This window comes from Anser brachyrhynchus (assembly GCF_964034855.1).
Source record: "Anser brachyrhynchus genome assembly, chromosome: 3".
Classification (NCBI taxonomy): Eukaryota; Metazoa; Chordata; class Aves; order Anseriformes; family Anatidae; genus Anser; species Anser brachyrhynchus.
In genome coordinates this window covers 10,464,080-10,479,163 of record NC_137696.1, presented here as the reverse complement: position 1 = coordinate 10,479,163, position 15,084 = coordinate 10,464,080, and the positions used below count along the sequence as shown (strand labels likewise).

At 42.8% G+C, this 15,084-nt stretch overlaps 1 protein-coding gene and 1 long non-coding RNA gene across 3 annotated transcripts in view; both read left to right on the top strand.

Annotated features, from left to right (window-relative positions):
- ANAPC1 (anaphase promoting complex subunit 1) overlaps window positions 1–11,765 on the top strand; it is a 36,047-nt gene extending 24,282 nt beyond the window's left edge. For both annotated transcript variants that reach the window (XM_080585823.1, XM_080585824.1), the window contains exons 32-47: window positions 143–221; window positions 830–904; window positions 2,007–2,083; window positions 2,375–2,465; window positions 2,556–2,609; window positions 2,915–3,108; window positions 3,502–3,588; window positions 4,107–4,224; window positions 5,099–5,176; window positions 5,614–5,681; window positions 7,353–7,491; window positions 8,027–8,113; window positions 8,672–8,767; window positions 9,135–9,333; window positions 10,244–10,378; window positions 11,399–11,765. In XM_080585823.1, coding sequence (XP_080441949.1) covers window positions 143–221; window positions 830–904; window positions 2,007–2,083; window positions 2,375–2,465; window positions 2,556–2,609; window positions 2,915–3,108; window positions 3,502–3,588; window positions 4,107–4,224; window positions 5,099–5,176; window positions 5,614–5,681; window positions 7,353–7,491; window positions 8,027–8,113; window positions 8,672–8,767; window positions 9,135–9,333; window positions 10,244–10,378; window positions 11,399–11,514 — 1,693 coding nt within the window. In that variant the 3' untranslated portion in view covers window positions 11,515–11,765. The remainder of the gene's footprint in view (window positions 1–142; window positions 222–829; window positions 905–2,006; window positions 2,084–2,374; window positions 2,466–2,555; window positions 2,610–2,914; window positions 3,109–3,501; window positions 3,589–4,106; window positions 4,225–5,098; window positions 5,177–5,613; window positions 5,682–7,352; window positions 7,492–8,026; window positions 8,114–8,671; window positions 8,768–9,134; window positions 9,334–10,243; window positions 10,379–11,398) is intronic.
- A 2,345-nt stretch (window positions 11,766–14,110) lies between these two features.
- Window positions 14,111–15,084, top strand: part of LOC308192351 — a 28,583-nt gene continuing 27,609 nt past the window's right edge. The window contains exon 1 of the long non-coding RNA XR_013948737.1: window positions 14,111–14,710. This is a non-coding gene — a long non-coding RNA (uncharacterized lncRNA). The remainder of the gene's footprint in view (window positions 14,711–15,084) is intronic.

Sequence of the window (15,084 nt, the reverse complement as noted above, 5' to 3'; positions counted from 1 at the left end):
TGGAATTACTCAAACATTTTGCAGTAACTTGTGACAGGAGTTTAAACAGCCATGATGCTGGCTTTGCTTTGTGTGGCTCACTCAGTTTTGTGCGTTGCTGAAATATGATCCAGAAACCCTGTTCCTTTTCTGTGCTCTGCAGATCCATTGCTGATTGGCTTCAAGCACCAGATACCATGTATTTGCTGGACTTTGTAAAACCAGAGTTCCTTTTATTGAGGGTGAGATTTTCTTTTCTTGCATTTTTCAGTCTATTTACTGATACTAAAAATGCTTCTTATTTTAATGTCTTTAATTTTTTAATCCAACCCACATGCCTGTCATGCAGAACCCTTTATATAAATAGTGACTCTGTTACTTGTCAGCCAAAGTTACTACTTACTACAACCTCTCCTTGTAGTAAGACAGCTCACTTGTCATACTGCGCTAGTGAGATGGAATTTAATGAGAAATATTTGAAGGATACGTTCTATGCACAGTGTTAAATGAAACAATTAATCTTTTTGTAGCTTTTCCGAAAGTAATTTCACAGATTGAAAAAACAAGTTAGGCTTCAGCATCTGCTATAAGTACATAATGTGCTTTCATTTCAGTTTGCCAGCTAAAGAAACAGAACTTGCAAGGATTTATTTTGTGGTTCTTTTGTCTACAAGCAGAATTTTTATCTCTTAAAATAAAAGCTGTTTCGTTGTTTCTGATACAAAGGCTGAGAAACAGTGAAGGAGCTGCTAATAGGTAGCTGGATTGTCTGCATTTCTGGATGCATTTAGTACATTAAAAATAATATTCATGTATTTGTATTATGTTTTGGCTTTATCACTTTTTTTAGACCTTGTCTCGGTGCCTGATTTTGTGGGATGACATCTTGCCCAATTCCAAGTGGGTTAACAGCAACGTGCCTCAAGTAGGTATTTACACTTAATGTGTTTACTTCCTGATTTTTCATCTTGCTGAATTGTTCTACATGTGTACATTGCTTTAGTTACATGAGCTGCACAATAAAATGAATGTTAATTTGCAGTATTTCCTTCATATAGGAAGCCTAATTTGGTTTAAGAGAGACTGTGGGCTGGACTAACAGTCCACACACTGTTCTCTTATCAAACTAAGGCTAGATAAAGCTTCATAAGCCACTGAACAAAGGTAAAAAGGTTGAATGTAATAAACGCAAATTGGAATATGGGAATTTCTGATTATATGTAAGGAAAAAAAGCCTTCACAGTGGGGGTGGTCAGACATAAGAAGAGAAGCCTGGGATCTCCATCTTTGATGTTATTCAAAGCTAAATTCATAAGGCCCCAACCAAACTTGATCTAGTTTTGAAAGGCCTTACTTTGAGCAGTGGCTTGGACCAAAGACTACCAGAGTTCCCATCCTGTGAGGTGTTTCAGGTGTTATTTGGCCAAAGAGTATAATCAAGACACATTTTAAATTTGATACTCACATGACAGAGATGATAGTTACATTGGATTCCTGAACCACTATGGGAGACTCCCGTCTCATCATGGTAGAGGGGATGCAGCTCTGCAAGAAAATGGGACCAGAGAGAGAAAGGGATTAAACTTTCCTCCACATTGACTGGACAAGAAGCCAGGTGCAAAATTTTTCAATAGGGAGCTCAGCTATATTCCAAGATACGTTACATGGAGTTTTTAAGAGCAAATTAGATAATATCTATCAGAAATACAGGATGCAGATGGACTCCATGGCCTCTCAAGGTCTCATCCTGTGATGAGCAACATCACAGTTCTGACACAATCTTGCCATTGTTTTAGAAATATCTAAGGAACCAGATAAACAAGCATTAAAAGGTGTCCGTTCTGGATCAGCGGTACAATGGAGCAATAGCATGTGGAAGAAAAGCTGGAAGATTTGCTGGTTCAGAAAAGCTAGCTTTTATATTCCTTTGAAACAAACCTGTTTTGTATCACTTATGAACCCTCAGTGCCTAGAGGGTTTAGAGAGGTTCCTCTGAATTGTTTTTTCTCTTTTATGCTTTTTTATAGATCATAAGAGAGAACAGCATATCTCTTCATGCAACAGAGCTGCCTTCATCTGAAGACCTGAGTTTAGAAACACTGGCGTAAGTAACATGTAAAAGATCAGTTGCAGATAGAGGAGGATTGTACAAAGCCAAATTCTACTTGAAAAAATGCAGCTGAACTTTTTATAGAGATACCAGTATCAAAGAAATCTCTCCCTTGATATTTGGGGAATTTTATTCTCTGTTTTCTGTAATGCAGGGGTCTTTGTTTTTTTTCTCCTTTTCTCTCTCTCCTTTTCTCTCTCTTATTATAATTTAAGTTTGTGATGCGTACTCAGATTAAGAAAAAAGAGAAACATTTAGTCATTTCCTGTTTATGTTGCTTATTAGGCAAGCTCATGTCTACATCATTGCTGGTGCATGTTTGTCACTGGGATTTCGATTTGCTGGTTCAGAAAATCTGGCAGCATTTAACTGCTTGGTAAGAGTGTTTTTTTTCTTCCCCTTCAACCCATAGAGCTATAGCTTATCCTTTGTATCTCTATTTAGTAAGCATTTCTTTTCTTTCCAGTACAAATATGCAACAGATTTCCTGAAATGTTTGTCAGCACCAACAGCTTCTATAGTAAGTTCTTTCAAATTTTCTCTCAATTAAAAGAAGGCTTTGTTGCATAACGTACTTTGATTACATTCGGCTGAAGCCTTAATGCAAACAAAAACATCCCTTTTGCTTCTCTGTATTACAGGCTATTTATAGAATGTGGCAGGGCTATGAATCATTATTGTTAAGGACTTTGCTGGTTCTCTGCTATCCTTCTTTCTGTGGAGTGTGGTTTTCAAACTCTGGGGTAGAAAGCAGCATATTAGACGGACCAGAAGCGTGCGTTTGACCACAGAAATGTAATAATGCCTTCCTTATTCTACATGAAGACAGGTCACTATAATCTCGAAACATGCCTGAGTGTCTTGCTGCTGTCTCTTGCAATGGTGATGGCTGGCTCTGGAAACCTGAAAGTCCTTCAGCTTTGCCGTTTCATGCACAAGAAGACGGGTGGAGAGATGAACTATGGATTCCACTTGGCTCACCACATGGCTTTGGGGCTTCTCTTTCTGGGAGGAGGAAGGTAACTTGCCATTTCCAAAGGCAGTTCTTGATTCTGCAAGAACTTCTGAAAGAATATACCTTTCTTGCGGAAGCTGGAGCAATGTGCAATTTACTATTTTATTGTTTTGTTTTAAATAATATACCCATTCATAAAGAATTTCCTATTTCAAATTAAACTCTTGTCTTCTAGATACTGCATTACTTAAATGCCATAGGAATGCTTTTGGCTTGTGTTTATTTCCTACTGCTACATGTTTATTTTGCCTGCTATGGGAACACATTTGTGAATTCCTTGCGTGTCTGCACTTTGCTACTGTCCTTCCCTCTTGCAGGAGACGAAAATACTTTGGACACCTGTGGTATTGGCCAGTGTTTGTTAAGACTAAAACTAATAGATAATGTTTTTCAACAGATATTCGCTGAGCACTTCAAATTCTTCAATTGCTGCTCTCCTTTGTGCTCTGTACCCTCACTTTCCTGTTCACAGCACAGACAATCGGTAAGGGTTTGCTATGGTTTATATTTCCTTAATTTTCAAGCAAAATCATCTCCTTACAATAGACGTTATACAGGGAGAAATCCTCTAGAATTTTTATTTAGTCTGTAAATAAATTTTTGGAGGTTTAAAAAAAATTGATAAAAGAAAGAAATAAGTGAAGATGTAAGACAACGGTAGTGATTGTTGATCAGTGAGGAAATGCAGGCAGGTTTCCTGAGGCCTCTACCCAGTGTTACTATGATTTGGCTGTTCTAGTTTGCTCAGCAGAAAAAAAAAACACACACAAAATCTGTTCGTTTATGACTCTTAATCAGTTATAGTTAAGATTCATGAAATCCCATCCTGTTAGCTGAAGCATACCATGTTAAAGAAATTTTTAAAACCTACTCAGTTACTCCAAATTTCACTTCAGTTCATTCAACAGCTGTATGTGGTTATTGAGCTGTGTGTGGTTTGGTATTTGGGGATTGTTCCATGCCTGTACTGTACAGCGTTGAGATGCCTATTCCCACACACAGGTATCATCTTCAGGCTTTGCGTCACTTGTACGTGCTGGCGGCAGAACCAAGGCTCTTAACACCTGTTGATGTGGACTCAAACACTCCTTGTTATGCACTGATAGAGGTTACATACAAGGTAAGGAGTGAAGGCGTTTGAGAAGGTGTGGGAGACAACTGAAAACTGATACACCAAAGCTGTGCTATTTTCATTGTTGTGGCCAGCAGTCTTGGGTTTGTTTTCAAGTTGTGGTGGAGATGAGCCTGATTCTTTAGGCAAATAATTGAAGGGCTGTGTTCAGCCCACTCACGCATTACATGTGCTTTGATGACACCTTGGGAGCAGAATACAGGACAAGTAAAAGGCACCACAAAGTCTTCAAACAGTCAAGTGTGTAATAACTGACCCAGGGACATAGTTCTCATCTTTATAAAGAGGATGGACTTTCAAAGGCACAGAGGTGGTTGGAGCCATCTGTGGTTTTAAAAGCCCACTTCTTATTCTGCTGACACTGGCAGCTTGGTGTCTCTCCTTGGTGCTTGCACGATAAGTCTCCTGGGGAGGAATCCTTTCTGCACGGTTTATTTTGTACAGATTAATGTGAGATGTGTGGTGCTTGTGAAAGACATAAAGAAAGGGTTGCTGGGATTTCAGGGGAGAGGAATTGCAGCGCAGATCCCCTGTGGGGTGGACAAAGATGCTGAAGTTCTGCTTCTTGCTGTAGAAGGATACCCCTATTCATGGTATAGTTTATTTCTCAGACCTTTGGATTTCAGCTGAGGTGTGACTGATTTGCATGGTGTTATGTATTGATCCACCCATGGGAAATATATCTTTAATTTAGGCTTAGGTTTTGTGACATTAAAGGCAATGCTAAGACATGTATTTACTCAGAGCTCAGCAACAGAAACTGACTGACCTCTGCAACAGAGTTGTTGTGAGACCTGCATTTTCTTTCTTTTCACGTGAAAATGATCTTTACTAATACGTGAATCCTGGTGGCATTTTAAAGGGCACGCAGTGGTATGCAGAAGCCACCGAGGAGCTGATGGCACCCACGCTTCTTCCAGAGCTTCACTTACTGAAGCAGGTAAAGAAAGTCTCTGTTTAATGAGGAATTTAATCACCTGTTTTTTGTGCTGCACACTCTGCAGGAACACTTTGTGGCTTTTCTTTGATTCCCTGTCCAACCATAGCCAGACTCTGGGCAAAGCTGTCCTATAGTAGTGGCTCAGAAGACAATTCTGTTGCTATGGAGTGCATGTGCTATCTTGTGCCTCATGCTTCTCTTCACTCTTGACCATCACGTTTTCAAGATCTGATGTAGCAGGGAGTTCCCTGTGCTGGGAGGTTGCACTGTAGGAGAGACAAAGCTAGGTCCTCTTACTTTTGTGTTTTCAGGGTGGGTAGCACTATAAAAGGGCATTTCCACTTGTAAGGGCAGACAAAGAACTGTAGGCTTATGTAGAAAACCCTTACTTTTATGATTCTGGTTATAGCTAGTAATAAAAATGCTTACGTTGACAGATCAGAGTGAAGGGACCACGGTACTGGGAATTGCTAATAGATTTAAGCAAGGGAACGAATCATCTAAAGTAAGTATCATTTATAATGCTTAACTGAATAATGGATTTGTAGTAATTAAAAAAAAAAAAACAAAACACAAAACTCCCATACTTGTAACACCTACGGTTTGGAAAGAAGTCTGGTTTTGATCGGTTCACTGTTGTTCATTTGACAGTACAAGTGAAGAAAGAAACTGCGTAGTTGGTTTCACCTGTTGATGTGAATAATTCATGCAAAAACAGGGCAGGGGAAAACCTGATAGTAAAAACCGCAGATATTGGTAGCAGGATTGAGCAGTACCAGAAACCATCTTAATCTCATGGTTTTAGTTTAGTTTTGAGTTGATGTGATGTCATGTTTCCCAGACTGTTGATACAGTAATTAGCTAACAGTTACCGCTTTGTGAAATACTATTTTTCTGATGTTACGTGAAGTATACAAAGCACTGCTTACTGCATGTTAACTCTCCACTGGGCAACTGTGAAAAACAGAATTTTTACCGGAATACAGTATCTGTGAGTAAAATCATTCTCATGTTTGTGTTTTTAGCAGCCTTCAGTGTAACTTGTCACTGTGAGTAGTACAGAAGAAGCCAGCTGCATCTTTCATCAGCAGCATGGTTGTTCTAGTTACATTAAATGCCACCATTCAGATCAAATTAGGCACTACAATGCAGCGGCTGTTAGTCTGTGCCTTTAAAGATAACAAACAGAACTGAGCAGAGTGCAGAGTCGTCCAGATCAGCAGGCACATACTGACTCATCTACTGCACCAGAGCTGGCAGAAGTCAGCTTTGTCCGTCTGGGTTGAGTACTTTAGACTCACCACACTTCAGCACTTGTGTGTCCAAAAAGAGCCTGCCTCTACTGCCATAGCAGAAAGCAGCGTGGGTGACTGAGGAACTTGCTGATTTTTGGACTGTCTACTCTCTGGGTCTCCAGATGCTTTGAACATGTCAGCTGTCCTCTCATGTCACCACACTGGTAGTATTGTCATGTCCTGAGCCCTTTGAAATGGTAGGGATCTGGCTAGCAGTGTTTTGGAGGTAAATGCATGTGTGAGCAATCTTTTTTTCATATCTTACTACACATGAATTGCTGCTGTGTTGTTATGCTAAGCAGTTAGTTTCAATACAGATAATTTAGTTATTTTAGGGATGCTAGTGCCTACAGTTAGTGGTGCAACTGATACACTAAATCAGGTGAACATGCAGCTGCTTTGCAATAGTGTAACTTTGAACTGCTGCACACTTCTATTTGTAGGCTTGGTCAGGAATGGGGGGGGGGATTTTTGTGTGTTTGATTGTTGTTATTTTCACATTGAGGAAGGACTTCTTCACTGTCACAGCATGCCTTTAAAGCCTTTAAGGCATGCCAACTTGCATGGTTTTCCTTGGTGCTGAAAATTTATCCTTTAAGAGTCCAACAAGAAGCAGCAATGCCTTCAGGAAATTCTATTCCTTCTATCAGTGGGGCTCACCTGTTTTTCATCACCATTGCCTGCTACCACATCACAATTTAATAGCAGCCCTTCCCTGAAGATACCAAAATTTCTGTGTATACACAAGTTTAAATAATCAGGGCAAAGTATGAATGGGGATATTATCATATTTGAGCTGTTGGAGTTCATATTTCTTTTGTAGGTCTGCCTTATTGTGTACATCTGTCAGTTTACAGTAAAACCCCTTGTTGTTATTTCAGATCAATTCTTTCAAAGGGTGGCATCTTATATGTGAAGCTGAGAGCTGGGCAGCTCTCGTATAAGGAGGACCCCATGGGCTGGCGCAGTCTCTTAGCACAGACTGTTACCCACCGAAACTCTGAAGCTCGAGCATTCAAGGTATGGCTTCCAAACTGGTTCTCTGGCTGATGCAGAGCAACACTGAGACCTCTACTAACATAGACAGCGTGGCACATACAGCTGAAAGCTGGTAAAACTTTGTTAAGAAGAGGTCTAGCAGTAAAGTGATGTCACCTCAGAGGCGTGTCCGAGGACAGGCTGGCAGGGAAATGGGAATGCCTCCTCTGGAAAGGCTGAGGGAAGCACAGCAGGTCATGCTGTGTTACTTATTTCCAGCAGATAGCTCTGCCACCAGGTTATGAGTACTGAAGTTATTTGCTTTGCTTGAGGGAGAGGAAGTCTGGTGTCTTTCACAGGGCATGGGATGAACTTAGGCCGAGAGCAACCATGCAAATGTATGTTTGTCATGGACAGATAGAAACGTTGGGCAGATTTTGCCCATGATATGCTTTACATAGGTTGCAATGTTTTCATTTAAATGCTGGGAAAGGAAATAATGGGTATAAATTGCTATTTCATTTGTGTGGTAAACCAAAAAGTTCAATTTAAGAGTATGTTTTGATCTATTTTTTAGCCAGAAGCAATTTCAGCTTTCACTTCTGATCCTGCTTTGTTTTCGTTCGCTGATTATTTTTGCAAACCAACTGTGAACATGGGCCAGGTATGATGTCTAGATGTGGACTAGCACAGTTTCTCATTTTCATGAACAAAAGGTGGGAAAAATCTGTGTTTAAATGAGAAGAACAGAAATCAGTCCTTCAGGTAGTGGGGATGGGGAATATTCTAAGGGATGTTTTGCAGTTCAAAGGTGCAGAACAGTGTTAATCTTGTAGGTGTTGTTATTTTTCCATTGGTTAGGTTTGTGAAGTTACAAAATAGGAGTTGTGTTGCATTCATTGCAGAATGTGTTTAACAAATACCCAGAGCCCTGTTTGCTGTCCTGCAGCATTTAGGTGGAGTCACTCCAGAAGGGTTAGGGGTTTGCAATGTATTTCTCTGCACAAAATGGCTTAAGGGATGGAGTAAAATACAACTGTGTTATGCCTAGTTTTAATAAGCACAAGAATGAAAGCAAGCTGTGTCGCATTGTTAGCTATCATTAATTTATGGAATGTCAGTGCATGGGTTAACTTTAATGGAAGGAAATGCAAGTAATGTAAGAACCTGAAATAAATTGTACCTAGCATGTGCACTTTGTAAAACATGTGTCTTTTATCAGAAACAGGAAATCCTGGATCTTTTCTCTTCAATTCTTTATGAGTGTGTTACCCAAGAAAATCCAGAGATGCTGCCCACATACATAGCAATAGATCAGGTGGAGTAAATACTATTTTTTATTTATTTATTTATTTTAACTATGCTTAGGCATAAGAGTATTGTTTGTTGCGTGCACTTTTACAGAGAGCAGAAAGGAAGAACAGGGCATACGTTAGTGAGCTTGCAAGGAAACAGCAGCAATTTTAAAAGCAAATTGGAAAATAGTCTAAGGTTGCGAAAACTGTAAGTAATTCTTGTGTAAACAAGAAACATTAGCTGGCAGTTCTTCTAAGTAGGTGCTCAGAAGGGGAGCCCCTGGAGTTGAGGGGTCTTTAGGATTTCTTTACTTTGTGTTTAGAACAGCAACATTTCTTTCCTCCTCCAGTTTCTATTCTCACAGTGACTTTGTATTTCTTCTCTACTAGGCTGTGAGGAGATTAGAAAGAAGAGAAATGTCCGAGACGTTTGAGCTGTGGCAGATAAAGCTGGTGTTAGAATTTTTCAGTTCCAGAAGTCACCAGGAGAGGATGAGCAGGAATCCAAACCGGGGACTCTTCATGAACTCTGAATTTCTGCCTGTGATGAAGTGCACTATCGATAACACTCTGGATCAGTGGCTTCAAGGTACAGAGCAGATGACTTTAATCCTACAGCTGCGGTCACAATTCAGCATTCTTGTCTTCTTTACTCATCTGTATTCCCAAAGCCCCAGGTTGACTTTTGCATCAAAAGTACTGAAAAATTATAATTGAAGGGAAGACAATGGATGTTAGCATAAAACAACTTCTTTGCCTTGTATTTTAGCCTTAGGAACATGTATCACATACCTGAGACAAAAATTTTGTTTTCAGAATTGAGGGGAAGACTTCAGTAACAGTTTACAGAAAGAGGTCTAAAGTCATGCTCATGTACTGCTGCTTTGTAACTGTCTCTTCCGTATCTTGCCTACCAATGTATTGCTTAGGCTTTCTTTAACTTGCTACTGGAAGTCAGTCAGGGAAGTACTGGGTTGTTTTAATCTGTTTGCCTCATAGATGGCTAAATAGAATTGTTAATACAAGCTTCAGTTACTGCCCTCAAAAACATTGTTCCTTCATTTATTTTTTGAGTCTTAGAAATATTACCACAAAAAAAAGCATAAAAGCTGAAGTGTTCTCTGACTGCCTAGTGATACTGCAATTTGAAAAAAAAAATCTAGTGATATTCCGAATTACGCATGATGGCTATATTGCATGGAAAGTTTAATTACCGTTGAAGTCTATTGTGCTATGCAGAGAAAATGCTTTCCTAGTATTTCACTGGGAGAGTTTTCTGGGAGCAAGAGCGAGGGATGACCACAGCAGATAGGGGGTGTAGGGTAAAAGCTGGCCATGGCAGACGGAAAGAGGTTTACAGAGAAACCCTTAGCCCACCTTCTATGGGGAGATGGAGATTCTTTCAGCAGGCTCCTCCTGATGAAATACTGTTGTCAGGCTTTTCTGTTTCCACCCTCACATGCTCCCTAAATTTCATCAGTGTGTCTTATATGTTATAGCTGGAGGGGATGTCTCCCTGCATTCCTACTTAAGCGGGCAGCCTACAGATGAATCTCAACTGAGCATGCTGGCTTGCTTCCTTATTTACCACTCTGTCCCAACGCCAGGACAGCTGGCAGCTGGAGGCTTGGAAGGTAAGGCCGGAGTGTGAGACAGCACTCTGAACTTACGTGGACAGACGCTTTTGGGTTTGGTCTTGTGTACTGAATGGAGTACACCCTGTAAATTAGGTGACAGTGGGTGTTTCCTTTGAAAGCTGCTAGTTGATTTTTACTCTTGGTTAATTGCCTCGAATGTGAACATAGACGGTAGAGAGTTTGTGCAGGAGTGGAGAAGCCAGAATTAGCCAATACGAAGAAGTCTTGGCTTTCATCTGGCCTGCAGGAAACAATATCCTCCCAAGCAGCAGAACCAGATAAGACGGCCTGTGGCAGGGGAAAGCATTTATCTTGTTAGGCTAGCCGTGTCCTGAATGTCCTTAAATCTCTTTCCTGTAAGTACCTTGTTACAGCGATTACTTTTTCTTCCAGGTTTCCAATGGTAATCTATTTTGAGATGCAGAGAACTCCTGGGCCCTTTCTTAGGCAGCTTTTCTTTTGCCCTCCATCAGTCCAACCTGGGGAAATACCAGTCCGCCTCCGCTTGCCTCAGGAGTGACTTGGTTTCTCAGGTTGCAAAAGAAATGCAGCTGGGCTTTGATTTGGGGAACTCTGTGGCTTGCTCAGGGGTGTGAAATGAATGTCACTACCTCAGTGGTGAAAGGAATCTGTTGCTGAAAGCGACGGCCCCTGGCCCAGGAGTCCTGTGCAGGCCACGGCAAACTGAGCATCCAGGCTAAGGCATCTCCTCTTGAATGTTTTCTGGTCAAGTGACTGGGTATCTGTTCAGGTCAAAAGGCATTCATGGAAATCCTGTTTTTCTGTGTCCTCTCTGCCTGTTACAAGCCTCTGTTTTGGGAGTTCCTGGCCATATTAATCAAATTTGGCATTTCTTAAAATTCTGTTATAAAAACTTACGTTTTGACTCACGTTGCAACATCTCCAGAAATACACCATGAACCCTGGCTGACTCTTTTTACTGTCTTGTTAGTTTCTTTACTGGGCAAGTGTTACACCAGTATGCGATAATTTTCTTTCGTTCTATGATCTCTTTAGGAAGCACAAACTTCTCTGAGCTGCTTTTGAAGTTCAAGCAGTTGAACATGCCGGTTCGTGCGTTACTAAGGCTCGCTCCTCTGTTGCTTAGAAATCCGCAGTCCATGGTGCTGTAATTACACTGGCATGGAAGTCAGCAGCATTCATTTTACATGAGGTTACTGAACGACAGAGCCGGTGTGTTGTTCCATGCTATTCAAAAACATACAGGTAAAATGTACTTAATTCTGTAACTTCACATACAACTTGAACTTCAAACTTGTCCCCAGATGTGGTGACTATGACCGGGAGTTATTTATAAATTGCTACATGAATAAAAAGACTTGTGTAAAAGTGAACTAATAATAAATTTACTTTTGTAACTAAAGATTATTTTCAGATGCATCTTTTGTGGTGAATTCTGAAAAGACCTTGGCTGAGAACCATATAATTTCCCTTTTTTTTTTTTTTAATAGCTTCTTTGTTTGTGATGTATCTTAATCCACTTCCATGAGGTACAGTAGATTTTAGGAGACAGGCAGCGCAAAAGATGCCAAACTTGCTTTTCCTCTTGGGTCTCAGGCTGGAAGGGAAAGCAAGCCACCTGCCATGCCGCTCACATCTTGCCAAGTATGCTTTTCAAGAACTGGCATGATCTTTCAGTCTTTCTTTTTATTTTTTTTTTTATTTTTTTGTCTCATAAATGCTACTGTACATCTCTTCCATAAGCACTCCATGAGTCTAAATTGTTTTGCTCCCACTCTTAAGTGATATACTCAATACTGCACTGTTTACATCTTTTCTTTTTCTTTTCTGATCTTTGTTCTGCAATTAGTCAGTTGCTGCTGAGAAAACACCTGCCTCCACTATGTTACGTTACGTCTGGGCAAGCACTGAAACTTGTTACAGACAATTTAAATAATTGGGCATTCGTTTGTGTTTCCTTCATCTCTCCTATGATGCCTTATGTATTTCCCCAGAGCACTGAACTTGGAGCACGGCTGTGTCTATATTTGTTCTGGGCAGACAAGTCACTTAATTTTTCATAAAACAGGTGGAGTTACTCCAATAAAAGCAGCCAGAGGTTGAATGATTACTACTAGAAAAGCAGCCAGAGCCAAGTTGTTGGACTTGCTTATTCTGAAATTTCAAATTTGATCTTTTTCTGTGGGACTTATGCACATCTTGATCCCCTTTTTTCCTAACCCTCGAGTAGGGGAGCCAGAGGGCCTTAGGGAGGGGAGAAATGGATGAAGACAACTAGGAGTGATCATGAAGAAAGCAAGAAATAGAAAAAAATCTACAAACTTTCTCAATGTTATTAAAAACAACATTTGACTATTAAACAAGGGTTTCAGTGGCTTTAAGATGGCCTGAAGCAAGGACCTGCATACCAGCCAGGTCAAGCTGATGACAAATCCCAACCCCTCCCCTTTTTAAAGCTGTTCAGAAGTTGATCTAATTTCCTTGGGCACCCACTGTAGGAAAGTCGGAGTTCTGTTCCAAGGGAGGTTAACCACTACGACAGACAAAGCACAAAACTCAAACACAGCTGCCCTGGAGCAGCAGCTCAGGCGCAAGCCGCCTTCCCTAACCTATCTGTGGGCTGCACAGCTCCTCTTGTTGGCAATAGGAAGCAAGCGGCTGGATTTTCTCCGCTGCACCGAGTGGCCCAGGGCTGAAAGATTCCCCTGGTCCCACTGCTGGCTCCAGCCCCCCAGCTCCAGAGGTCAGAGCAGGGTTGCAGAAGAGGATGAGCCTGACACAGCGCATTCACGGGTGGAGCAGCAAGGGCAAGAGGAAACCAGATGTGTCCTGAGGGAAGTTCCTGCCCAGAGTGTGCGGGGAGGTGGCTCAGTCCTGGGGGCAAGGACGTGCAGCTGAGATTTGGGAGAGGAGAGGGGAGCACCTCGCAGCACTTCTCTGACAGCTGGAAACCAGAGGCATTGGGGTTTACTTTGCTGAAAAAGAAAAACAAAACCCACCTACTCTAAAGACACCTCCTTTGTTGTGTGAGTGAAATAAACCATTAAGAAAGAAGTGTGGAAAGCCCCGCTTCTCTCACTTGACATCAAGCCACGCTGTCCTGCCTGCCGGAGTCCCGTGTTGGTGGCTGTCACCCGAGCCACCTGAGTGCCTGTGCTCCCCCACTGGCCCAGCTTAGCCTGACCTGCTGCCTTCCCCAGGACTGCAGCTCAGGCCAGGCCCAGGGGTGCAGAAAGAGCCCGTGCCCCTGGGGCCCGAGCTGCCTCAGATGTCCTCAGGGTGCTTTTTGAAACCTTTAGCCAGAGCACATTGCTCAAGCTAACTCACTTTGGGAGACGAAGCTCTGGGACCTTCTTGGTTTTGGTTCTGCCCTTCGTGCTCCTGCAGTGTCTGTCCACAGGTTTATACAGGGCAGATATCAACACCTGATGCTTGCCCGTCGGCAAGGTGTGGAGCTGTGATTGGCAGTGAGGAATGCTGTGGCAGATACCCTTACTACTGCCTGTAACACGTACCTGGGGGTGCACAGGCTTCAGCCCCTGGTTGCAGCTTGGGGAAGTTTTTCTTCCTCCTAAATTGCAGAAATGTGACGCATCAAACACTCACTTCCCAAAGCAAATAAACCCATGCTTTCCCCAGCTCCCCGCCCGCGGCTTTATGAGGACAAACATTGTGTTAGCCTAAAGCCCGCACCACAAATAAACAAAAGAATCGCATGGGATTAGCTGCTACTTCCTTTGCCTTGTGCATGCTGGGGGTGGAAAGAGCATACAGCAAAAACGCTGGACTTCAAGAGACAATCCTGAACGGGTGGTGTGCCGGTGCCCATCTCTCTGCTGGGTGATGGGTGAGGTTTTGGGCACGGGCACGGCGCCCGCAGCCCGTGTCCCCCTCTGGTCATGGTGGCACCAGAGACCAGCGCGGGCAGATGCCACTCCAGCTGACCACGCACTGAAACCAAAAAGCAAAGGTGGTTTGGAGCCAGCCTGCGCGGGGAGGTGCCATGTGTGGCAGAGGTGAGGATGCTCGCGGGTCCCCCCGCACCAGCAGCCCTGCCCGGGGGCTGCCTACAGTCACTCAGCCTCGGGAAGGAAGGCAAGCGCGTGGGTGTGCGTGTGTGTGCGAGCCTCTCTCAAGCTGCATGAAGCCGAGAGGCTTCCTGTTTCCTTTTTAAGGTTTAACAGAATTTGAAAGCAGCCACCGCCACGACCTGGACCAATGATCTGGGCAGAGCGGCGGGGGAGTTTCGGCTTGGCGTCTCTGGCGCCCGTTACGAATGCCAGCCTCGCTCCCGGCCCACGTGGAGCCCACGCTCGCTCCCGGTGCCTGCTCCGCTGGCTGGTCAGGGTAAGGTGCTGCTTGCTGCTGGGGACAGATCTTTGCGAGCCGTTTAAAACGCTGAGCGTGGTTCCTTTGTCTGCTGGTCATCTCAATTGCACTTTAATGCACGTTATCTGCTGCAATTTAAATTGCAAAAGTACATATACATGGTTTTTGCAATGCCTGTGATCCTCGTGCTGCTGTTTGCTGCTTGGGCTGGGCTCTGCCCTCAGCTCAGGGTGCATTATATGAATTTTGTGTTTAAATTGCAAGCAGTCTGCTTGTGGGTGCTGTGGTGATGCAGTTGGGGGAGTGGGGTTTGGAGGGGCACGGCAAGGAGCTGGGTTTGGAGGAGCTGGGGGTCCCTCCCTGCACAGCTGGGGCCACCCGGGGTGTCCGGG